The sequence below is a fragment of the Bipolaris victoriae genome (assembly GCF_000527765.1).
Source record: "Bipolaris victoriae FI3 unplaced genomic scaffold scaffold_107, whole genome shotgun sequence".
Taxonomy (NCBI): Eukaryota; Fungi; Ascomycota; class Dothideomycetes; order Pleosporales; family Pleosporaceae; genus Bipolaris; species Bipolaris victoriae.
In genome coordinates this window covers 80154-103965 of record NW_014575285.1, presented here as the reverse complement: position 1 = coordinate 103965, position 23812 = coordinate 80154, and the positions used below count along the sequence as shown (strand labels likewise).

The window sequence follows — 23812 nt, the reverse complement described above, 5'->3', positions numbered from 1 at the left end:
GGGGGGGGGGGCCGTCTTACACAACATCATGCGACGTAGACTAGTAGAACGCCGCATGTAGAAAAAAAAATTCACCCCCACAGCACTGGTGAGCGCCACGGTGTCCATATCGGGGTTTGTTGAAGAGTAAGGACTTGGGGCTAGAGATGCTGGTGGGATGAGCGCCTGTGAGATGATTTGTGAAGGAGGAGGAAGAGGAGGGAGGACGAGTGCGGTGGGGGATTCCGCGGAGAGAAGGCTGCAAAGAGGGCCTCATATATGGCCTCTTTTAGTCGAGGTAACGACAGCACATTCTGTTCTGGAGGACCTACTACAAATGTCTCGGGATTCCCAACTAGACATCTGTTCATCTCTTGTCATACCATCTCACCATCTACCTTTAGTCAAGAAAGCAAAGAGCCCCCTCTCTTTCCTTTCCCCTTCACCCACTCCCCATCCTCCCACCATCCAACCCCCCAAAAGAACAAAGGAAAGAAAAGAATGTCCCCCCACATCCTCTCCCTCCCCGCCGAACTCCTCAGCCAAATCCTAACCTCCCTCCCCCTCCCCTCCCTCCTCCGCTTCTCAGAAACCTGCCGTTCAGCCCGCACCCTCGCAAACGCAAACCTACAATCCCTCTCTCTGGGAATATCTCCTCTCCCCTCCCCTTACACCTTCTCCCCCTCAAAACATCCCCTCTCCCCCTCCCAACCCTCCCAGCCCACGCACCCCCACGACCGCTGGCTCACAATCCCAAACATAACAACCTACCCCTACACCACACTCTCAAACTTCCAGTCCGCCCTCATCACCAGCATCCTAACCCGGCACCACCCCCTCCTCCAACACATCGACATCACAATCTGGACAATGAGCACCCACATGGCGCACGCCCTGCGCAACCTCTCCGCCCTCCAGCGCCTCTCGCTCCGCTTCGAGGCGGGGAACCCCGGCCGCGCCGTGTCGCGTGCGCAGATGGCGCTGGAGCGCGACGAGCAAAGGAAGGCGTGGTGTGTACTTGCGGCGGACCCGCCGAGTTGGAGTCGCAGACTCCTCAAGTTGAGGGTTGAGGGCGCGGTGGTGAGTGCGAGGCAGGTTGCGGTATTGTTGGCGGAGAGTAGGGGGTGTGAAGAGGTGGTGCTGGAGCGGTGTGGTGGGGTTGGAAGCGAGATTTGGATGTTCCTGGGGGTTTGGTGTGGGAGGGAGAGGGTTAGGAGGGTGGAGTTTGGGGAGTGTGGGGGGGTTATTGGGGAGGCGGCTTTGGGGGTTATTGGAGGTATGGTGGGATTGGAGGTATGTTGCTCTTATTTCTTTCTCTTTCTAGATTTTTTTTTCCCCTGATATTTAAAGGAGGGAGTGGAGATGCGGGTGTGGGATGAGTGACTGACGTTTTGTGATGTGATAGCATCTTAACCTTTATGATTGCCAAGAAGAACTTGCGCCGGGGACGCTGGAGAGATGGAACGAGGAGGTTTGGCGGATACCGGATTTTGTGGCACCCAGGCCGAGTGCGTTTGGGGCGGATATGGTGATTGAGGTTGATCCGGAGTATGTGTCTTAGCGAGGAGCTGTTGACGCAAGGGTGGGTATTTACATGACAAAAAGACAGGGTCGTGATGTCTGTGTATACAGGATAGAGGTGAGGGAAAAGTGGTACAATTACCTATTTTCCAATGTATGTACTCCTTTCTCTTTTCCAATTGCCTGTCAAAATTTCACTTCACTGCACTCAACCCAGATCGAAAAACCGCCAACTTTCCAAGCCAGCAAATCATTCAATAAACTATCCTCATTCTATATACAAGAAGATGAATTATCACTTCCCCCTTTCACCGTCTTCACAATCTTCCATCTCTTCCCTCGCCCTCATTATATACAAAAAAAACCATTTCAGAGGCCTGCCAATATTCATATCCATCTTACTTTCATCCTCCCCTGTCAACTTACCCGCATCCATCTAGGAGCGAAGAGTAAGCTTGTAAGGACCAAGCTGGCGAATCTGGTTGCACTGCAAATCCTGGGGTCCGAGACCGCCAGCAACACAGTAGGTAGGAACGGTGCCAGTGGCGTACTTGCCAGAGCTAAAAATTTCTCCGTTAGTCATCACCATCCTAGCACACAAAAGTTTTACAGAAAAGGGAAGAAGAGGGAAGAACTTACGCAAAACCGGTCTGGTGGTAAACGCTCAGGTCATACTGGTTGGGATCCGTGCCGTTTAATGGAGACAGGACAAACCTGTAGTTGCTGGCTCCGCAGGTGACAGCCTCGCTGGGAAGCGAGAGGATGGGACCAGCAGCGCAGGACACATTGCGGGCCTGGAAGCCGTGGATGTGGAAGTTGACATTCTGGATTGTACCGTTTGTCTTGCGCACGCTGTAGTCGGTAATCAGGATGGGTTCGGCGTGGCCAACAGGGCTGCGCTGGTAGAGCGTTGGGACGGCGCTCGCAGTGGCGAGGAGGGTGGTGAGGGTGAGGAAGTGCATTTTTGCGGTGTTTTGGGTTTGGAAGAGAGTATTGGAAGGAGATAGTGGGATGGTTGTCTGTGGATGGTGATGGGCTGTGGGGAGGATGGGGATGTTGTATTTATCTTGTTTCCATTATCAACCCCAGGCTCCTACATACATAGTCGGCACAAGGTCAACGCTTGGGGCATGAAGCTTCGACGTGATCGTCTATCAGAGCTCCAGAGATTGTACATTCCATACCAAGGAGGTGGTGGAGAATACGAGAAATGATGGAGTCACAGCGTGGTGGTTGCCGCCTGCCTGTCCCCAGACGGACGTTTCCCGGCCTTTAGTGTGCAAAATGGCGGGACACTACGCCTTGCGCCTTGCCTTTTGCCTAGCAAGCTGCCCTGTTTATGCAAAACGGGGAACTGATTAGCTGTAATTAGGAGGAATTAGTTGCGTAAACTGTACTCGTCAGTGTCCCAGATGTTGGATTAGTGCGAGGTAATTCCAACAATGTCTCCCGCATATTCGGCACAAATAGGTTCCACACCCCCAACATGACTTCTTTTGTATAGACAGCCCAAGATGTACTTGATTCAAATACGAGGAACAACGGTTCTGTGCGTGCATCTGCATGCAATGGCAAAGGGCCGAGCCTTAGGCGCTTGCAACGGTCTTTCCATAGCCTGTTAATAACGAGCATGAGTACCACGTTGTTGTGTTGTGATAGAGACAATGACTCGCAAGTGCAAGGCTGCACAGGTACCGCTTTGGAGCGGTAAATGCTGTTGAGCCGCACGGCACATCCATTCATTTGGGGCGATGAATCTGCCCAAGCCTCATCAATGTCGCAATCTCGCCACTTGGTGTATTTAGTTGCTCCTGGATGACGTTATCAGTGGAAGGCGATGCATTCCAAATTCTGGGGCCGGCGTTCAAGTTTTAGAACCGCAGTCGCTGGCGCAGGCGCAAAGTCAAATGTGCTCCAGATCCCGCAAGGCGATCGCATGTTTGTTGAGGAAAAGTTTCGACAGTGCGGCCGCAAGCCGTTCTGGCCTGTCTGCTCAGGATAACGCCATCAGTGGAGACTCAAATTTCGGCGTCTTGTCAGTTCACCGCGTTCATGCCGAGCCACACTTCGAACCCAGCGTCGAGGCCACTCTTTTTTGACTTAAGATCCATGACAAAGAACCTTATCGAACTTGTACCTGGTTGTCTCCGCCATCTGCATCCATGCTACTGTATATATTGTGGAGGCTGCTACACATGAGTCAGATTAGGGTAATGTCTATGAAGTTGTTAGCGAAGAAACTGTGACTGTAAAATCTCTTATAGATGTACGTTTAGGCTACCGAGTACACGACTACGCGCGGCTTCTTTGAAGACTCTCCCAACGACGATCGTAGTTGTGCACAAATTACCGCCGTGCATTCAGTCATTAGGATGGGCAAGTATCTAGCTAGCAGCAGCCTACTCCCCGCAAGACGCTAGAAATTGTTGTCATGAACCTAGCAGCCGGGGAAACTCATGTCCAGGCTGCGTCCGTGGTCGCTCCGTTTATCGTGGTCCGATTAGAGATACGTCAAAGGTTCAAGATTCAAGATTTCTTAGATGCGCAGACCAAGATGGCGGTAAGAGATCGCTTTTCCTTCCTTGTTGGTGCATTATTGCTAACTGTTGGTGTACATGTGTAAAAAGTGAAAATGCTAATGCTGATGAGGGTATAGAACAGAAATGCTGGCACAAGTTTTGTATGCCGAACGCCGCATAGGTAGTCTCTAAAAGTGCAAAAAACCCGAATGTATAACAAATCGAACAAATGAGATTTAGCGCCGCCATAGATGGGATAATCTTCGCTCACTCTTCACACCGCGGTTGTCCTCATTACTGGGTTTGGAGAGGCGGGAGAAAGGTACTTTGAAGGTTCCGGAAGAGGCAGGTTCTGACTGCGAACCGGCGCCTGACCTTGACCGTTCTCGTTGCTGAGTAAGTGTGGCTTTGTACTGCTCCCAGTAATTCTCTGTGGGAGCCTTGGCGGTATCAAGGCTGCCACTGGATGCAGAAGATGTAATGTCTGGAGCCGACAGAATGGAAATGGATCGTGGTAGGGACGGTCTCTTGTCGGAGACTGGAGGATGTGCCTCGATATCAATGAGTGTAGGCTCTATTCCTAGAGAAACGTGGAGGCTAGATGATGGAGGCATCGACACGGCCATGCCAATGGTTGATTGGAAATCATCAGGCTCATGGTGGCCATGCTTGACTCCTGATTTCATGTCATCCAACTCGAATTGGAACCCTTCTCCCCGAGATTCCTGCCGCAACGAAGGGTGTATGTGGCTTTGTGACACGGGAGGTGTGATTGGTAACATAATCCGTCGTGCGTCCATTGGGTCCATAATGGAGACAAGACCGCCTAGAAGACCACTTTCTTCTGCCTCGCTGGTCTTGTGTTTATCGTCGCATGTGCTTGACTCGGATGAAGCTGCGCTTACACCTTCACTCCACATCGAACTTCCCGTAGAGCTAGTGCTGCCCGACCGGCTGGGGATCTCTCCTATGCCTAAGAGTGATAGTGCCTTTGCAGAACGATCAAGTTGTGAGCCGTCAAGTAGTGGGGTTCTCGGGAAACCATCTGTGCTCCTTGATGAGGCTCGCCTGCTGCGCGAAACAGAAGGTGTGCGCGACCTGAACCAAGATGTTTCTGACCCACTTCGATTGATGACGATCGGCGAGGTGGATTGGTCAGAGCAAACAAGAACAAGCGGATCGTTATTTGAAGGTTGAGATTTCTCCACTGACTCGTTCAACACTTTTGTACTGCTAACGCAGAGACGCGTGGACTGCGTCGTAAGGCTGTTCCGCCTAGAGCTCAGAGAGGATAGTGACATTTGTGACAATGATCGCACTGAGGATGGACGCGCAGGTCGAGAAACCCTAAGTGGTGATACTTCCATAGACCCTCGCCGACTCAAGTTTTTGGGGGTAAAATAATCCTCCCTTTGGCAGTCTGGTTCGATGGGCGAAAGGCTGCATTGCGACTCCAAAATGTACTGGTCGATGGCTTGGGAAATATTCACCGACGGGGCTGGCGAAGGGGCTGGCGAAGGGGTCGCATCTGTACAGTCTGCGGCTGATGAAGTGGGATCTGCAATATAACACAAGGGATAATCTGAGCTTTCAGAGTCGCGAACCTGCTTTGGAGCCCGAAGTGCAGACACCAGGTACTGGAGAGTACCATAAATGAGGAGCCAACGGACTTTGCGCGCGTCCATAACGGTTATTTTCTCCTGGCGCCGGCATGCATTGACGGCATGTGCGTTCTCGAAGTGCATATATGCTTGAACAATCTTCGAGCTTGTGACATGTTGGTCCAGAATGTTTGTTGCAGCCCTCAACGCACCGCTCATGGTATGGATCTTGTGTGTTTTTTGATGTTGAGAGGCAAGAGTAAGCTGCCGTAATGCCCTGTGCGAGTCTGATTTCTTCGAAGGCGATATGTATGTTGGCAGCAGTGGCAATGGATGTGGCAGTGAAGTGAAGTTGTGCCGCTGGTCAAAAGTAAGCACGTTCTGCAGAACACAAATCCCGCCACTCGCTGGCCCTTGAGAAGAAATGTCGACAGTAGATGTTGTGTCTACGAGATAGTCGTATAGGCTCTTGAAGTCATAATACATAGATTTGTAAAGAGCCTTGGGGAATATTGTGCCTCGAGGTGGGGGCCAGTAGCCAAACTTTTCAGCATAGAATGTATGCAAGAAACGGCGGAATCGGTCCAGATGGCTTCGAGCAGCATCTGTCAGCCCAAGATATGTAGGCGAGAAGTCTTCTTGCAGGAACTTGCTGAGCGCAGTAGACACGCGCCCGAGATGAGCATCGACTTCGCGATGAGCTCGAGTAATCAGGGCTTTAGTAAGTTTTGAGATAGGCTACGAATAGTCGTTAGTGTCATACTCAGGCAACATACTTTGGCTCCTTACTGAAAATTCCGGGCTAAGGGCCAAACTTTCGTTCATGCCAACACAATGGGCGAAAGCATCAACCCAAACATCCCTAAGCTTGTAACGCTCTGCATAGAACAAACTTGCAAGAGCATAATCTGTGCATTCGACCAAGTCGCGGTAGCCCTGGTCTTCGGCGTAGGATAGAAAGTCTTGGACATTGTTAGGGTGATCAGGTCGAAAAAGGTCTAATCTTTCTTGAAGATCCACATAAGCCTGGCCCATATGGTCGCCAACTAACGGTTTGCCTAGCAAGAATGCGAAGAAGTTGCGAGTTGTAATGTGCCATCTGAAAGAGTCTTGTCGAGCAACCTCTGCGGGCGCAGGTATGAAAAGTTCCATAGTGCTTGGTTGCTTGTTTGCATCAATCAGTGAACTGGGCACCCGCTTCAATTTTTGTGAGGCCGATGTCTGCAGTGAAATCAAATGAGCATCGCACTGATTTATTACCGACTCGCACTTTTTTTGTCGCAAGACTCTGAAGGGAATGCAGAAAGACGGGCCACGACGTGACATTCCTCTGGCATGAAGGTGAACGTAGCAGTCGCCATCCTCATACCATAGTTCAGGGTCCTTTTCGGAACATCAGCCAAGCACAATAACAATAAGGGCCAACATACCCTTCGCAAACCGTGGTCCCAGTCATTTACGGTACGAGTCAAGCCCGACCATCGCTGAATCTTTGTCGGATGCATTGGTTCTCGTATTGCTGCAGAGCAGCTGGCAGATCTCGAACCCATTTAGATGCCAGTTCAAGGTCTCGTGTTTGTTATCCTGTAGAAGGCCAAAATAGATTTGGTCGCCTGTAGTCCGGCTATGACGTGTTGATTAGAATGTACGGAGTCTTTTGGTGGCCGTCAAAGTCCGCCCAATGAGGCCGTAGCGACTACCAAACGCAGGTCACTGTGTGCAAAATCATGAAAAGTGGTCAAGAGGGTAGACGAGTGACTGGGAATTAAGTGTTAATGAAGTTTTGTCTCTGACGTTAATTGTACGGGCTGAGGCGCTTCCGAGGCTATGTTAGTGTGAAAAAGCGCAGGTAAGCGTACCAAAGAATGAAATACACAACACGCACGGGCGGGGATCAATGTTATCGATTTACTTCTGCTGCGGCAGGGAGACAGGGTTGGGTGGGAGTTCGTAGTAGCCGAAGGTGGGACAATGCAGCCATGTGTCTAGATCCCCGTCGTCGCTTCAGCTATCGCAACGCCCGCCTACTATAGTGTGCATGTATCGGCTCGTGAGGAAGCGGGTAGAGCGATTTGCGAGACGACCATGCCAAAACGAGTCGCCTGCCGTGAGTGGCTTGCGCTGGTCGGGCTATGGCGCCGGGAAATCGAACTGGCGCGGCCGTTCTCGACGCAGATGGTGCAGAGTATGCCTAGAGTCGTCCCAGAAAGAGCAGAGTTTAGGACCGCCCATGCGTGTAATTGGGCGGCCATGTGTACCTGGCCTGGCTGTTAGGCCTGGGAGCTGTCTGCGCTGTTTCCCAACTCAGGACCCCGCAGTCGCTTACATGGCCTTATTTTTTTCATTGTGGTAAAGCGCGCGCCAGCAGATGAGCCTTGGGAGTGCTGGAATAATTAGCAAGGCTTGTGTGGCGCTTCTAGACGATCTCTCTCAGCGAGGGTGGCGGTTTTTGTCAAGGCTGTACGGGGCCCTTTTGCCCACGCTTTGCTGGCGTCACGGCAATGTGACAGCGAGCATGGGGAAATGATGGCTTGCGCATCGACCCTGGTGTGGTGTTGTACGCGTCCAAGTGCAAGTGTGTCGCACAGTTTGTTGCCCACCAATTGTGAGGTCGGGGGTGGGGATGCCGTCAGCCCGCCATGATCGCCGTTCAAGATTGCTCGGCTCTCCTCACAGCTTAGCGTGCGATTGCGATGCATGACTGCATACTTACAAGCTGTCTATCACAGCAGGAGCACGAGTATACATGCTGGTGTCTGGTGGGCATCATGGCACTGCATACACTGACATTGCGCTCCGCCGACTTGTGCTAGCTTTGTCATCGCACTCGTCACCACCACACCGGAGCCTACTCGGACTTCACCTCCGCCGAGTGCTGCTCTATTACAACGTACTCCTATTGCACCATGCAAGGAGCATCGCCGGCTAGAGTCTCCGAGTGTCTCGATCAGCAACTGCGTGACAGCGTTCACATAACCAACGATTACACCACGTCGCAAAGATCATCGACATGGTTAGTTTCATGTATCCAACTAATCGTCATCCTAGCATCCGCGGATCAAAGCTTTGCTGTCAAGCAGATGACGTACTCTCATTCACTACTACCATAGTGCATCCTTCCCACATGCGCCCCAAAGGTTACGCGCGGCTCCTCACTTCACGATAATGTATGTCTCATAGATGCTATGCCGACACCGATAGATCGCTTCACAGTAGTGCAAATGCTGCTGCTGCAGCATTGCTGTTGATGTTGGGGCTAGCTGTACATTGGCGTTGCGGCAAACTTGGCATGAGATTCGAGCGATCTTTAGCCCTTCTATTTGTCTGGACTAGACAATATACACAGAATGAAATAGAGTTTCGGTGGCGAGATGTGCATCGAATCAAGGGCAGCATTCCGAATCCCATGCACAAGCTTGTTCTGCCAGATATGTATCTGTTCATACCACCTACTAAGCAAACCAATAGGTATAACGGTCGAGCTATTAGAGCTTGAGCTCATCTTGCCGCCGACAACCCGCGTCTTGCTCATCATCTACAATCCTCACAAATGGTTCCATCTGGATTCCTCTTGACTTCAACCTCCTGGCTCTTCTCCTGCCCTGCTCCTTTTTCTTCGGCCTTGGCCTTGTCTCCTTCGACTAATTTCTCTTCCTTCTTCTTACCGTGCTTATCCGAGTGCCCCAGATCCCGCGAAGGGTCAATGCAATCCCGCACCTTTTGCTTCAGTACCTTGGTTTCTACAGCCAGTTAGCATCTCACCAACTGAACATCTTCCATTGCTGAGAGATACAAACCTGGGAATCCGCCTTCGGCTTTTCTATCCCAGAGTAGCACCTTTGTTGCTTCAGCATTGTGACCTTGTTCCACAGATGGAACGTATGTCTTGCAATGTCAGCAGCTAGCCAGCGTTATGGCAATATCAAAACTTACCAGTTCCACTGTGAAAAGCCCCCCAGTCGCAGGGATCAAGGCGATTTCACCAATTTGTGTTCCGAATGTTGATAAGAGTTCTTGGCCAAACTTGTATATGTTGGTAAAGGTTGTTGGTGCAACGTGTAAGAGTGCTTACATAGGCCGCTCGCAGCATCCAGCGACATTGAGTGCAGTAGGTGATTGCAACGCGTGGTAGAGCAACTGGTGCAGTCTGTATTGTTGCCATGGCTCTTGGTGTTGGATGGGTCGTTGCTGCCATAGATACGAATGTGGATTGAAGGAATGGTATCGGCTTATCGATAGTGCATCTGTGGCGTCATTACCTCAATTGGGCCGAGCACATCATCATACAGAGTTCGATACATGTGGCCGTGGTGTCTGGAAAGCTGACGGGGCAGCCAGGGTGCGAGCTGCACTGTAGGGGGTTGATGGAATAGGAAATCACCGATCACGTTCTGCTTGTGTCACCGTCGCACCTTATCTAATCCACTCATCTCTCGTCACTTGGTGAACAGCGGACGAATTTTTTCGACCTCTTTTTCTTCAACACAAAATATATGGCATGATCCCATTGCGTGTCTCATATCCTATCACCAGATGAGTTTGTAGTGAAGAGTCGTTGAGTCTGTTGTGAAGCAAGCTACGGAAACCGAAACCGAAATTGTTTGCCTGAGCCCACTGGCGGCCCAAAGCATCGTTGTAGCCGGCAAGAGAAAATGAGCAGAGGCCCAGGAGCGATCAAGAAATGAGTATTAATGTATCCGCATCTACTTGGCATCATTCCCACTAGAATGCAGAACGGATGGTCTTCACGGCGGACAAACTACGAGTAAGAGCAGGGTATGCGCATGACGGCGTGTGGGATCCTTTGAGCAAAGCCATCATGTCTCGTCATCGCCCCTATGCTGGCTGTTATACGTATGCCCAAGAAGGGGTTGGCGGTGAAGGTGGGTGACACGCAACAATCAGTGATCACAAGAGGGAGGCGCGAAAAGCGGGATTGCCAATGGGCCGTGCACCACAGGGTCCAAGGCTGGTTCTTTGCGGAGAGGCTCGAATTAGGGGCAAACCAACGTCTTCTGCAACCGCCCAGCAGCACACTCTGCAACCCATCCTGGACCTTGTATCTGCCGCGGCCCTCTGTCTCTTGCGCACCAATTGGAGTCTATCTTGCGGCTTCCCTGCAGGTAGTATACATCTCTGTGCCAACATCCACACAAACCCCCGATTCCATTACGTCTGCCTGGCATGAGTCCCTTGGGCTTCCTCTACTACGCCGTTCACCCGGCCGAATTGCGCTCCATAATTCAATGGTATGAGTTCCATCTTGCGCATTCCCTTGCGGGTCTGCAGGCCTGCCTACGTGGTCGACATGGCTAATGTCCCCCCAGGAAAGTATGGCACAATCCAGTACACGAGCGCGACGAATCAAAGGAACCCGAGTCCCTAAAGCGATGCTTCCATTTCCTCAACCAGACAAGCCGTAGTTTTGCCGCCGTCATTCTCGAGTTGCACCCAGATCTTTTAGTGCCCGTCACACTATTCTACCTAATCCTGCGTGGTCTCGATACCATTGAGGATGACATGACCATTCCCTTGGCCAAGAAGGAGCCTCTCCTACGCAACTTCCAGGACATCTTGGAACAGGATGGCTGGACATTTACGGAAAATGGCCCCAACGAGAAGGACAGGCAGCTTCTGGTCGAGTTCAACGTGGTCATTGAAGAATTCAAAAAGATCAAGCCCGCCTACAAGGATATCATCAAGGACATCACTACGCGCATGGGCAACGGAATGGCAGACTACGCCAACAACGCTGAGTTCAATGCTGGAGTCAAGACGGTCAAAGAATACGAGCTGTACTGCCACTATGTCGCGGGTCTGGTTGGTGAGGGATGCACACGTCTCTTCGTTGAGGCTGGACTGGCAAATGCCGCCCTGCTCAAGAGGCCAGAACTCATGGAGTCCATGGGCCAGTTCCTCCAGCAGGTCAACATCACTCGTGACATCAGGGAGGACTTCGATGACGGCCGCCGATTCTGGCCCAAGGAGATCTGGTCTAAGCACGTGGACAACTTTGAGGACCTGTTCAAGCCGGAAAACAAGGAGAAGGCACTGAACGCTAGTTCGGAAATGATTCTGACGGCGTTAACCCGTGCCGATGACTGCTTGTACTATCTGGCCGGTCTCCGAGAGCAGAGTGTGTTCAACTTCTGTGCGATCCCCCAGTCCATGGCCATTGCGACTCTGGAAACTTGTTTCCAGAACTATGACATTTTCCAAAAGAACGTCAAGATTACCAAGGGCGAGGCTTGCCAGTTGATGGTCGAATCTACACAGAACTTGCAGCTTGTCTGTGAGGTTTTTAGGCGGTACACTCGCAAGATTGCGAAGAAGAACAACCCACACGACCCCAATTTCTTGAAGATCAGCATTACACTGGGAAAGGTGAGTCTTGTGTGAAGTCGGTTCCAAATGTTTTACTAACCAGGCCCAGATTGAGCAATTCATCGAGTCGATATTCCCATCGCAACAGCCTCCACCCGACCGAAAAGCACCAGCCACAATAGAAGAAGCAATGAAGAAGCAGAAGGAGGATGCAGAGGCCAACTGGGACCTGATCTATGTTGTCGCTGCTGTGATTGGAACTGTCCTTGTCATGACTTCGCTGATGGTACGTGTCAAGTTCATGGATACTCGAGCTTTGCTAACCTTTACTAGCTGTTCATCGCCTACCTTGCCGGAGCCCGCTTCGATATTGCCTGGTCTCAGGCCAAAACGGACCTTGGCAAACTTCTAGGCGGAGCAGCCAGTACGGCACCTGCGCAAGTCACCAAAGTCCTGGAGACGGTGGAAAAGAGCGAACTATAGGCTTTCGGACTTTCTATCTTTCGCCATTATGTCTGTATGTAATTATATTAGCCACCATAAACGAGTCAAGGCAGGTATAGAGATGGATCCTAGTAATTTTAATTTTGCACGACGATGAAGGTTGGATTACAAGTCATCTGTGACGACCTGGCACGATAGTTAGGGTATAATAATACTTGTTTTGTATCAATAGTTAGGCTGAAGAAGTGACTTTGCAGGCGTGCACTTCACTTGGGGACGAGGCCATCTCCACAAGAATCATCTTCATAAACGCGTTCATGGTGATGGGAAGACAAGCTCGGGTGGCGACCAAAGAACACCGAAAGTTATTTTTCTTCCCAACTGCCATCTGAGACTCTGGCGCTCTGCTTGCGACATGTTTGAAACTTGAGTGTCTAGCGTGCCAAGACCAGAAGGCTCCCACCAAGTGCGACTGCGCTGCATATTATTCTTCTCGACAGACACGCCCGCCGCAAGCAGCTAATTCCGACCCGTTCCTTCTCCGCAAGCAGTCCCTTAGACTGCATATTCCCGCGACCGCCTCGGTACCATCGCCTGGTGCGACTGCGATAGGCCCGCCTTCACCTTATTCCGCCCACCACCAACCCTCTTAAATTCCCCCGCAACCGCAACCACCTTTTCTCCAAAACACCACCCACCCACATACAAACCCCAAAAATCAACACAATGGCCGAAGTCGCCGCCTCCGCAAACAGCAACCAACAGGTTCCGCTCGACACGATTCCCATCTCGCCTACCGACAACTCTGGAGAGGGCGAACAGTCCAGCAGCAATGCAGCAAATGAGGGCGAGATCCGCACTGTCTTCCATGACCCCGAGAACTTCAACGTCAAGCACCCGCTCATGAACACATGGACACTGTGGTTCACTAAGCCCCCGAGTGGCAAGGTACGCTAACGTTGTGTGTATGCCAGCCGATGCATCCTCGCTAACCATTGCAGGGCGACAACTGGGCCGAACTGCTCAAGGAGGTTATCTCGTTTGACTCGGTCGAGGAGTTCTGGGGCATCTACGTAAGCTATCTTCTGCCGCTGGCGCAACCTGCGAAACTAACATGGCTTGCAGAACAACATTACTCCAACATCCGACCTGGCACTCAAGTCCGATTACCATCTCTTCAAGAAGGGCGTACGTCCGGAGTGGGAAGACTCACAAAACAAGCACGGTGGCAAATGGGCTTTCCAGTTCAAGGACAAGAAGGCAATCAACATTGATGCGCTCTGGCTGCACGTCATGCTGGCCGCCATTGGCGAGAACCTTGAGGATGAGGACGACAACGAAGTCATGGGTGTTGTCGTCAACGTTAGGCGAGGTTTCTACCGTATCGGTCTCTGGACACGCTCAGTCGGCCGTGCTATCCCCGGCGATGGAGGCAAGGGAAGGACCCAAGAGCAGGGCAAGGAGGTCCTTCTCAAGATTGGCAGGCGATTCAAGCAGGCGCTACAGCTCAAGGACAACGATGTTGTCGAATTCTCTGGACACACCGATGCTGCTCACGCCGGTAGCACTCGCGCAAAAGCCAAGTTCAGCGTCTAAGGCTTTAGCTACATCTCTGGGCATGCAGCACCACGGCTGATGCTTGTAATATCCTCCTTCGTCGGCGGACACATTACGTACTCCACGTTCGGACTGCATTTCCACACTTTGTTCACTGTTTGGTCCAAAAAATATCTCACTATCGGTTGGTAGGGACCGAGTTTCTAGCATGGCGTCCGCATGGGATTGCGAAGGGTGATATCAGGTTCTTTATATGAATCATACGGCCATGGCGGGTACACCTCGATGGGGTGAAGGGTTCCGGGCTTGTATAGAAAAACTCTAGTATCTGACATATCTATGAATAAGAGAATAGACGCACTTTTCAGTATTGATTTGCAGAGAGTGAGGGCCACATGGTGATGGTCAGCATTGTGAAATGGGCGTCGGAAACCGATGGTGAGGGCGGACACAAGGAAGGGTGTGCTTCGAGATTCATTGCGCATCAGTATCGTGATGTGGGCATGTACCTGCTACACTGTGTGTATACATGAATAAGCGTATACGCCGGTGTGGCTTATCGCTCATATTAATAGAGTGTGAGTCAAGTGGGTTTGTTCGGCGGGACTGGCTGTACAAGGAACGGATGACACGGCCTAACAGTGGTGACGTCGGCTGTGGCGGTGCAGTGATTTTCACGGGCAGCCATGTGCAGGCTGCCGGCGCGCGCTTTATTCATACTTCCTTTTGAACCGCCCACCACCTACCCCTCCACTCTACATATTCGTATTCGCAATCATGGTAGTAGAAACCGCATACTACGACGCCCTCGGCGTACCGCCCACCGCATCCGAACTGGAAATCAAAAAAGCCTACCGCAAGCTTGCGATCAAACTGCACCCGGGTACGCAGCGCAACGACGACAGTTTTCAGCACCTGTGACTGACTCTAGGGCAGATAAGAACCCTGGAGATGAGACGGCGCACGCAAAATTCCAAGAAGTACGTATACCGCCTGCGAGGGCAGCGTCCAACAAATATGGTCGAGAATGCAAGAGGATTGCGGGGCTCACGGCATGACAGATTGGTGAGGCATATCAAATTCTCAGCGACGAGCAGCTGCGCGCAGCATACGACAAACATGGAAAAGAGGGTGCTATGCCCAGTAGCGGGTTTGGTAAGAAAATACATTCTACGCTGCGAGTGCGGGATGCTGACAGGTCACAGAGGACCCCTCCGAATTCTTCACCATGATCTTTGGTGGAGAGGCTTTCGTAGACTGGTAAGCCACATAGTCCGCGACACATTGTTAGTGATGTCTCGTTCAAGCAGAAATGCTGATACTTGCAGGATCGGCGAAATTTCCTTAATGAAGGACCTTACCAAGACTATGGAAATCTCCCAGCGTGAGATGGAGGCAGAGGCTGCCGCTCAGGCTGAGGCCGAGAGGGCAGAAGCCGGAAAGGCACCTACGGCCGAAGGGACTGCTGCTACTCCCCCGACTGCTGCCACAGACACAACAGGCCCAAGTGCTGCTACACCAGCCAAGGAGGCTGAAGCAGCAGCTGAGCACACAGGAACGCAGACGGCACATGTACCACCTCCTCATGTAGAAGCAGAAGCACCTCCGGCGCCCGCAGCCGGTGCATCCACTTCTACGCAGCCCCCACCGCTCCCACCCCGGACAAGCACACCACCAACACGAGGCATTCCAATCCGCGCGGCTATCATGGACAAGTCTGATGAAGAGGTACGCATGGAGGCAGAAGGCATGACCGATGCAGAGAAGGAGCTGCGGGAAAAGCAAAAGAAGAAGGCTGGTCTTACTAAAGAGCAGCGGGAAGAGCTTGCAGCATACGAAATGGAGCGAAAGAGGATCCGTGAGGAACGCGTTAACAACCTTGCTAAGAAGCTTGTTGAGCGTATCTCATTATGGACCGAGACGGACAAGGCTACCGACGTAACTGCTGCTTTCAAGGAAAAGATTCATCTAGAGATTGAGAATCTCAAGATGGAGTCGTTTGGTATTGAAATCCTCCACGCCATTGGAACCACCTACATCATGAAGGCATCTTCATTCCTCAAGTCTCAAAAATTCCTCGGCATCTCAGGCTTCTTCTCCCGCATCAAGGACAAGGGCACTCTTGTCAAAGACACCTGGTCGACCATGTCTGCTGCGATAGATGCGCAGTTGACTATGGAAGAAATGGCGAAGCTGGAAGAGCAAGGTGGTGAGGCATGGACAGATGAGAAGAAGGCCGAGTACGAGAAGAAGGTCACTGGCAAGATTCTTGCCGCTGCATGGAGAGGTAGCAAGTTTGAGATTCAGAGCGTGCTGCGCGATGTGTGTGACGCCGTACTCAACGACAAGAAGATTAAGCTCGAGAAGCGCATCGAGCGGGCCCATGCTCTCATGATTATCGGAGAGATGTTCCAGAAGGTATGTTTGTTACTTTTGTCCTTGTGCACATCTGGATAAAAACTAACGTTTTCCGCAGGCTGAGCGCGACCCCGAAGAAGAGGGCGACTTCATGGCGTTTGAGCAGCTCATGGCTGAGGCGGCAGCGAAGAAGGATGCAAAGGACGAGAAGCACGGAAAGCATCATCATGATAAGAAGGAGAAGAAGAAGGAAAAGGCATAGGATTGAGTCCGGGCTTTCCCTCTAACCTCCTCTCTCTATACATGCCGCCCTTTTCTCTTCTGCCAAATCCCGCTCCTTTTTTCTTCTTGTTTTGTGATATCCATAGATGGGGGATTGTCTGCCCTTGTTCCTGATAATGGCATTTGGAAGCTGCGATAGAAAGTTGCTGAAAAGATGAGTATCCCTGGATTTTGAAAGTTTCGTGTCTTTTGTGTGTGTGTGTGTGTGTGTGTGTGTGTGTGTGTGCAGGAACTTGATCATGCGTGATTTTAGGGTTCCGATATGCGATTTTTTTTCCCCCGTGGGACGTGAGTTGGGGAAAAACATCAACAACCAACTTGGAGAAAAAAAAAGAATCGGATAAAGCGGTATTTTTTTTCGATACAAACAACGTACGTGCCCGAATACAAAAATAATATAACGCTACTACTTAAATATTATTATTTGTAATCATCACTCCCTCCCCCCAATCTGAGACCATTCCCACCCTCTCTCTCTCTCTCTCTCTATGCAGACCCATCCCCCCTTTTTCCCATCCCAACCATCTCTAACAATAACGAAAGCTACATTTACTAATACCAGCGTACCCAACTCTTCATCCCTGGCAAACCCTCTTTTGCGGGTGGGATCATAATTAAAGGAGCGTCGAAGTTTTGGCACTGCGATTCTTCTCGACAAAGGAAAAAAAAGGAGGTTTTAATCCAGCGGCGTATATTCGTACGTCGCAAAGATGTCTAGATTTGTCATTGTTGGGCGGGCGGGCAAGTTGCGGGGGGAGGGGGAGGGATGTTGTATTAAGGCTGGCGTTGGGTTAATATGCCGGTTTTTTGTTGTTGTTTTTTTGGGACGCGTTGCTTTTTTTGGAGGAGGGGGCGGAAGGGACGGGTGCGGGTGTAACGGATTTTGATGACTAAAAAGGTGTGACTGGATTGGTTGGTGCTTGGTGGTATTGCCGGGTTTCAATAGAGAGTTTGGTGTTATATGTACAGGAAGAGGGGAGAAGTGGAGCGGAGGGTAAAACGGGGGCGTGGGTGTGGCTTGCGGGTGGCTTGCATGAAAGTAGTGGTAGTGGTAGTAAACTTGGGATGCGCGAGAGCGGTTAGTTCGACTTGGTTAGAAAGTAAAAAGTCACAATGCTGAAAATGGGAAAGAGGAAGTGAAGTGGTAAAAGGGTTATTGTGTGGTATCTCCATTTCGATCTGTCGTAAAATCATACTATGTACAAAGTTGAAAAAGCGATACGCATTCTAACCATCGCCCCCCCTCCCCCCCCCGAAAAAGAGGCATACCAACATCACCACCGCCTGGATACTCAAGCATCAGAAAAAAAAAACAATAGTGATGCTGGTTGGGGGTATAAAAAGAGTAAATGCGTGCATATCTGCGCTGCTGATGCGGTAGCGGCGATTGGGGGTAGTATCCGTCTTTCCCTTCTATGCGTACTAGTTACATTGAGTTAAGAAAATTCGCAAAGTATGATGTGTATAAAAAGGGAAAAAAAAGTAAAGAGCAAAAAAGGAAAACGGATTTTGCCGTGTCCTAGGATCAAGTAGTTTTGGTGGACAGCACGGAGTCCGCAATCAGAGAGATAGGAAAGAATAGAGATTATGGAGATGGTTTTGCGGGACGCTTAGGCGGAGCGCTTGGCGTGGACGGAGCCCTGTTGGTAGATGAGTCAGTATGATGTTATATGAATAATAATAGTAGTAGTGAAAGATAGAAAAGAAAAAGAGCAAACATACTCGCATGTTGGGCATGTTTACGGAGATGTGAATGTCGGCCTTGTAGGCGCCAGTCGCGGGCTTGGTCTCAGTTTTTTGCTGAGAAGAAAGGAATGTCAGGAACATGTTTTGCTTGTGCAGGGTGGGAGAGGGAAGAAGAATGTGAAGGGAAGTTTGTCTTACAGGCAAACACAGGTGCAGTTGTTTAAGGACATACCTCGGAGGCGTTGGCGGGAGCAGCTGGGGCAGCGGGCTTGGTGGCGTTGGAGGTGCCAGAGACGGCGCCGACCTGGAGCATGTTGTCCTGGCCAAGGGTGTTCTGGATGAAGCGAGAGTTGAACTTGACAATCTTCTTGATGGCAGTGTAGTCGGCGACGCTGACGGCAAGGGGCTGCTTGACGATCATGAAGGTGACACCCTCGGCGCAAGGAGGGGTGGTAAGGGAACCGGAGTAGGTGAGGACATCGGACCTCTCAATGGTGGAGATGACATCGCTGTAGTTAATTCCGCCCTTGATCATGGTGGTGCTGCCGGGGGTGGCGATCTTGGAGAGGGAAGAGGAGAGGGAAGAGATGATTGAGGAGGACCTGCCAGCGGAGACTTCGAACATGAGGGCAACAACAGCCAGCTTGGTGTTGTCGGCAACACCCTGGTGGACCATGTGGAGCTCAAGAGGGTAGTACTCGCCGAGGACGTGGTGCTCGGATGGGGTGTGCATGTGGAATTGGACAAGCTGGAAGGAGTCATTGCCGATTGTGGTGGTGCCGTTGGTTACGACCTCAATGGTCGTGCCCAAGTTCTCGAAGAGGACCTCATCGACCTTGGGGACGGAGATTTGGGGCTTAGCAGCAGCCTTAGCAATGGTGGCATCTAAGGGTGGAGTGTTAGTAAAAGGCGTCTTGGAGCTGATATCAGCGTAGTGTGGGACTTACCAATGTCGATGGGAGACTGGTTCTTGCCGGTCTTGCAGGCCTCGTTCTCGGGAGCGAGAGAAGCCCAGTTGAAGGGACCGTTGGTAGGACCATAACCAAATTTGGCAACCTCAGCACCCTCAGCGCCCTCAGCACGCTTGAACATGGAGAGGCCGTGAAGGCAGGTTGCCGAAGCAGTGGTAGCGAAGAGGACGGTCTTGAGAAGCATAGTGAATGTGTTTGTGTGTTGTATGGGTAAGTGTAATACTAAGTTTAGATTGATGTGCTGTAGAAGGCTGATGAGTAAGAGAAAGGAGTGATCGACTGTGTAGAATGAAGTTTGTTTTATGCTGGACAAAAGATACGGACTGCAAGTTGTTTAAGTACAGGTACACAAGAGTCTACGACATCTGGTGAACAATTTAGTGCTGACGATCTAGGCGCGCACGCCCCCCTGTCCGGGTAGGAACAACAGCCTACGCAAGGGACTCGGGCGTTACAGGAACATCCTGTCAAAGGCGTGTGACGAATCGAGAATGGGCCAGTGAAGAATAAGCCCGTGAAGCAAGCGAGGTTCAGGCCAAAAAGCTTGTCGACTGCGTGCCTGGTTCCTAAGGAGTTGCCGCAGATCAAACGGGCTAACAGTGTGTCAGTCTCATAAAAAAACATCTGATTTTAAGGATTAGGGGTATGCTGGATATGCGTTTCCAGGCACCAAAAGCCAGTTGTGCGTTTTGCCTTGGATGCAAGCCACACACACACAGCTCCGTTCACGCCCGGCGTATGCTGATCTGTAACGGATCCTTCGATACGGGGTTTTCCAGCCAAGAACGCTCCTCTTGGGCCAAGTCTGATAACAGGAGGCAATATTCTAGCACGCTTTGGCAGCATTCCTGCCACCCGGCAGCTATGAGGGTAAAATCTCCGAGACAGGTAAGTGCCAAGTCGACGACTTGTGTCTAGTACGTAGCCACATGTGCCCCAAGAGGCCAAGTCTTGCGACAGTTGCTTAGGGGGCTTGTCGAAGGCTGTGTTTGAGACGGTGACGCCAGCCACAGGTGGCAGCTGGCTGACAAGGGAGTCTTGCGGAGAAGGCTTGGCCGCCCACCGCGACTAACGAGTAGTAGAGTGTGCTTAGTTAGGACGGTGAGATCACTGCACAGCCGTTTATCCCCGCGGCGGGACTCCGTGCTGATGGCAGATGGGACGAACAGCGCAGATACCAGAACCGAATCGGAACTATAGGAGCTCCTCTTTTTTTGTGGCTATCAGTCATTCTCCGCAATAACGCGCAAACTGTCGTCATGCCCTGTGTCCGCCTCGTGCACACTCCACTCCAGAATAATATGCCCATGACAAGCTCCGGCCTAGCCTTGTCCCGTTGGCATCCTCCTGGGCCTGAAACCCATTGTCGCCTTGACCCTTCAAACGGCTTGGCGGGAAAAGGGTTCATCTCCCACCAGGAATCAGGCTACAAAGATTCCAGATTTAGGCTACTTTGCTTGGCTCCCACGTTTTGTCTGCGCATGCATCACATCGTACTGGCTTACCCCAAACACCCAAAACCCGTAGCTAGGGGGCTAGCCTGGCTGCCCTCCCACCCCGTCGCCGCCGCCATGGTTGGGAACGTCGCCGAGCGGCAGTAAGGCCGAATGGGACATGTACGTCCAAGGCCGACAGATCGCTCATCCTTCATCACCCTTTCCCGTCCAATCCCATTGTCCCAACCCGCGCTGTTATGGACAAGGGTCCAGTTTACTGCGGAGAAACCTGGAGTCAAAGGATGCGTTACAGCGGAGCGCTACGCGGCTTGGTAATGTGGGTTATGAACTGATGATTGCTGGTAAACAGGTCATTTCCCATCTACCGACCTATCTCGAGTCCTCTCCAAAACCCAGCCACAGCGCTTGGCTGCCATGGTGCAAGTGTCAACCTCCGCTGCCAAGGAGCGCATACATGTACTAAAAGGTATTGGTCTCCACGGTTGAGAGAGGGCGTGGCAGGTGTTGGCTACTAGCTCACAGGCACAAAATAACCGTGGTAAGGCGCCCGGATCCTACCGACTGACACCCGCCGTACTGCGCGGACCAGCGACGCCGTTCGCGCCACCATCGAGTAGCGAATATTATCGGGCGCTACGCAACGTCGTCCGACGAGCCGGGCGCATGGCGAGACTCGAGAAAGGGAGAAGAGTTCCTCAATGCTAACGACATTCTTCTCTCTGGCGTCTTTAGCAAATAGCGCCATGGTCGAGTGAATCAGCGTTCCCCCAGCAAGTTCGGTTGACTTGAATCGGACATAGCGCATAGCAATTTGCCCGTCTGTCTCTCCGCCGTGTAAGTAAGTAAACATATGCGCAATTCGCATACGAGACATGTCAACGCAACACCATCGGAAGCCACAGGAGCTAAAGAACGGTCCGACAGCTCGACGCGACGACGACGACAGACGCCTCCACGGTTGCAGTTAGCACTCTCTTCGAGTCATTCTGCTCAAGAAATAGGCCAATCAATTCGCCAGTGGCCGCTAGGTGGTTTCTCTACCTCTTCTATGCGTCAATGCCGGTCTGTGTTTCGAAACAATTACAGCCTTTTGTCCAACCAGACCACGTCCCAATGTCATCTTCTGCTCTTGGCTTGGCGACCAAATCAATATAAACCTTCTTGGTCCCTTTGGCTTTGCTCTTGGTCGCTGGCCTCCGCTTTGCTCCAAAGCTTTAACACTAAGACGGCATACAAATTGCGCACCCTCTCTCGGTCTTGGACTCGGACCCTAGGCATTAATCAACCGTCTCTCTCGCGCCCGTTTCTTGAGTTTGTTTGCTGTAACTTGATTACGCCAAGTGGAAATCTCTAGGATTACATGGACTTTTCCCGCGTCCTGTTCGTTCCCTTATCCTGCTGACCGCTTGGCCTGTTCCCTCAGATTACCGTATCTCTCTCACCGTCTTCCCCAGCTCCGCCCAGCAAACCGGTCGTCCCGCCCCGCCGTTTATTACAGAAATAAACCCTCTTATCCCACCTAATCAATCACCCTCAATAGATCTCCAATTTGTGTAAACATCGTTCGATAATGACGTTTGAGTTATCCACAATCGTAGATCATACAAACCGTTCGTGTTCCGTTCCAAGCAAAATCAATGAATGAGAACATTCAAGAAGATGAAAAGTACCTGCCTAACCCCAACTCACTCGTCTACATACTACACTTCAATTTCTATCGCATTACAACTACCGTACCAAGCCCACTCCGTTTCCCTCCGTTTTATATACCGTACACACTACTATACAAACATACCGACACACCGCCCCCCGGTCCCCTTCCAAACAAATACCAAGCCCCCCCAAATGCGTTTTCGCATTCGGTCTTACTCCCACCAAGTCTTGGTACAGCATTGGCGAAGAATCCCACCCAGCACAAGCATTACATTTGCGAATCCTTCTCTATTGCGCTCTTATTCGCACAACTTAGCGCCTCGTCCCGGGCTTGTTGTTTGTATGCACAGGACTAGATTCAGCGCAAGCGGGCTTTGCTTGTAAAGCAAAAGAAACACTAGAACATCATGGTTTGGTAAGCCAAGTACACCAGAACACTGCTGACTTTCAACGCAAAGCCACTAGAACATCGCCCGTCTCGCGCATTAGCTGCGCAATACGGAAGGTACCAAGCAGCTGGTCTTCCCTCATTCCAAGCGACCGGTTATTTTGGCCACCTCAGCTGTGTACATACCCAAGCGCACGGTTTACATCGCCCTACTAGTATCATCGTCAACACGGCACATTCTTCACCTCTTCTCCATTCCCACCCCATGTCCCACGATACCCCAAATCCTTGGCACATACGTCTACGCAGGCAACCACATTCGCAACACCTTCCCAATCCATTACGCGTCGCCTCAAACTATATTCATCCACCGGCAACCACCGAAGCATAAACAAAAACCAAGACAAGCCACAAAAGATGACCGGCAAACAGGGCAGTTGCAAGACAAAAACAATCAGCCAACGGACTACGGACTATCGTTTAACCCCGCCTACATTTTTTTTGGCCCGTAGTAATCGTGGCGGGGAGAGAGGCATATACGACCCAGACTTTTTTGCTGACACTGATGACGTCTCTGTTTTGCTTACTGGATCTAGGCATCTGACAATCCCCTTCTTACGCGCGCAACGCAAGACTGAGTGTCCATGTAATACCCAGACCCTGTTTTTGGAAAGCTTGCGGGTGCTGACGGAGATGGGTTTATTCGTGGGTGTGTATATGCTGGGAAAGTTACCGAGTACGCTTGATAAGCTTTTTTTTTCTTTGAGAGAGGGGTGAAGAGACTTTTTTTCAAGCATGCGTTGCTAAGACATTGATGAGAGAATGGACGGCGAGGTAAGAAAGGTAAAAGACATGGCAAGGAAGCAAGCTGACCGTCCATGGTGCATTGCTTTGTTGCCCCAACCTCCTCGTCCCCGTCCTCCTTCTCCTCGGTGTCCATCTGACGCCCGGCGAGACTACACCTGGAACTTTGCGGAAGGCTCAAAGGTTTGTGTGTGTTGGTCTTACCCGTGACAATGTGATGCCCAACTACGTACAAGAGACATCCACCGTAAACCTCCAAGTTCCACTA

General features: G+C 51.2%; 10 protein-coding genes across 10 annotated transcripts; 4 read left to right on the top strand and 6 right to left on the bottom strand.

The window, feature by feature from the left end:
- Positions 1-480: 480 nt before the first annotated feature.
- COCVIDRAFT_19437 (hypothetical protein) lies at positions 481-1540 on the top strand (the record flags this gene model as incomplete). Its single annotated transcript, XM_014697027.1, has 2 exons — positions 481-1272; positions 1385-1540. 2 exons carry the CDS (start codon positions 481-483, stop codon positions 1538-1540), a joined length of 948 nt encoding a protein of 315 aa, XP_014552513.1.
- Positions 1541-1936: 396 nt separating this feature from the next.
- COCVIDRAFT_30126 (hypothetical protein) lies at positions 1937-2462 on the bottom strand (the record flags this gene model as incomplete). The annotated part of the gene is made up of 2 exons (XM_014697058.1): positions 1937-2060; positions 2140-2462. The coding sequence occupies 2 exons, from the start codon at positions 2460-2462 to the stop codon at positions 1937-1939; spliced, it is 447 nt and encodes a 148-aa protein (XP_014552544.1).
- Positions 2463-4255: 1793 nt separating this feature from the next.
- Positions 4256-7170, bottom strand: COCVIDRAFT_110043 (hypothetical protein; the record flags this gene model as incomplete). The annotated part of the gene is made up of 3 exons (XM_014697057.1): positions 4256-6358; positions 6410-7003; positions 7051-7170. The coding sequence occupies 3 exons, from the start codon at positions 7168-7170 to the stop codon at positions 4256-4258; spliced, it is 2817 nt and encodes a 938-aa protein (XP_014552543.1).
- Positions 7171-9151: 1981 nt separating this feature from the next.
- Positions 9152-9815, bottom strand: COCVIDRAFT_110095 (hypothetical protein; the record flags this gene model as incomplete). The annotated part of the gene is made up of 4 exons (XM_014697056.1): positions 9152-9360; positions 9418-9505; positions 9554-9643; positions 9693-9815. The coding sequence occupies 4 exons, from the start codon at positions 9813-9815 to the stop codon at positions 9152-9154; spliced, it is 510 nt and encodes a 169-aa protein (XP_014552542.1).
- A 989-nt stretch (positions 9816-10804) lies between these two features.
- Positions 10805-12427, top strand: COCVIDRAFT_110097 (hypothetical protein; the record flags this gene model as incomplete). Its single annotated transcript, XM_014697055.1, has 4 exons — positions 10805-10869; positions 10948-12004; positions 12054-12230; positions 12278-12427. The coding sequence occupies 4 exons, from the start codon at positions 10805-10807 to the stop codon at positions 12425-12427; spliced, it is 1449 nt and encodes a 482-aa protein (XP_014552541.1).
- A 687-nt stretch (positions 12428-13114) lies between these two features.
- Positions 13115-13984, top strand: COCVIDRAFT_19432 (hypothetical protein; the record flags this gene model as incomplete). Its single annotated transcript, XM_014697026.1, has 3 exons — positions 13115-13336; positions 13390-13461; positions 13514-13984. The coding sequence occupies 3 exons, from the start codon at positions 13115-13117 to the stop codon at positions 13982-13984; spliced, it is 765 nt and encodes a 254-aa protein (XP_014552512.1).
- Positions 13985-14722: 738 nt separating this feature from the next.
- COCVIDRAFT_19431 (hypothetical protein) lies at positions 14723-16565 on the top strand (the record flags this gene model as incomplete). The annotated part of the gene is made up of 6 exons (XM_014697025.1): positions 14723-14828; positions 14882-14925; positions 15007-15100; positions 15151-15205; positions 15274-16363; positions 16422-16565. The coding sequence occupies 6 exons, from the start codon at positions 14723-14725 to the stop codon at positions 16563-16565; spliced, it is 1533 nt and encodes a 510-aa protein (XP_014552511.1).
- Positions 16566-18491: 1926 nt separating this feature from the next.
- Positions 18492-19426, bottom strand: COCVIDRAFT_110116 (hypothetical protein; the record flags this gene model as incomplete). The annotated part of the gene is made up of 2 exons (XM_014697054.1): positions 18492-19156; positions 19219-19426. 2 exons carry the CDS (start codon positions 19424-19426, stop codon positions 18492-18494), a joined length of 873 nt encoding a protein of 290 aa, XP_014552540.1.
- A 1317-nt stretch (positions 19427-20743) lies between these two features.
- COCVIDRAFT_19429 (hypothetical protein) lies at positions 20744-21573 on the bottom strand (the record flags this gene model as incomplete). The annotated part of the gene is made up of 2 exons (XM_014697024.1): positions 20744-20998; positions 21220-21573. The coding sequence occupies 2 exons, from the start codon at positions 21571-21573 to the stop codon at positions 20744-20746; spliced, it is 609 nt and encodes a 202-aa protein (XP_014552510.1).
- A 1640-nt stretch (positions 21574-23213) lies between these two features.
- Positions 23214-23537, bottom strand: COCVIDRAFT_110099 (hypothetical protein; the record flags this gene model as incomplete). The annotated part of the gene is made up of 1 exon (XM_014697053.1): positions 23214-23537. One exon carries the CDS (start codon positions 23535-23537, stop codon positions 23214-23216), a length of 324 nt encoding a protein of 107 aa, XP_014552539.1.
- Positions 23538-23812: the final 275 nt, after the last annotated feature.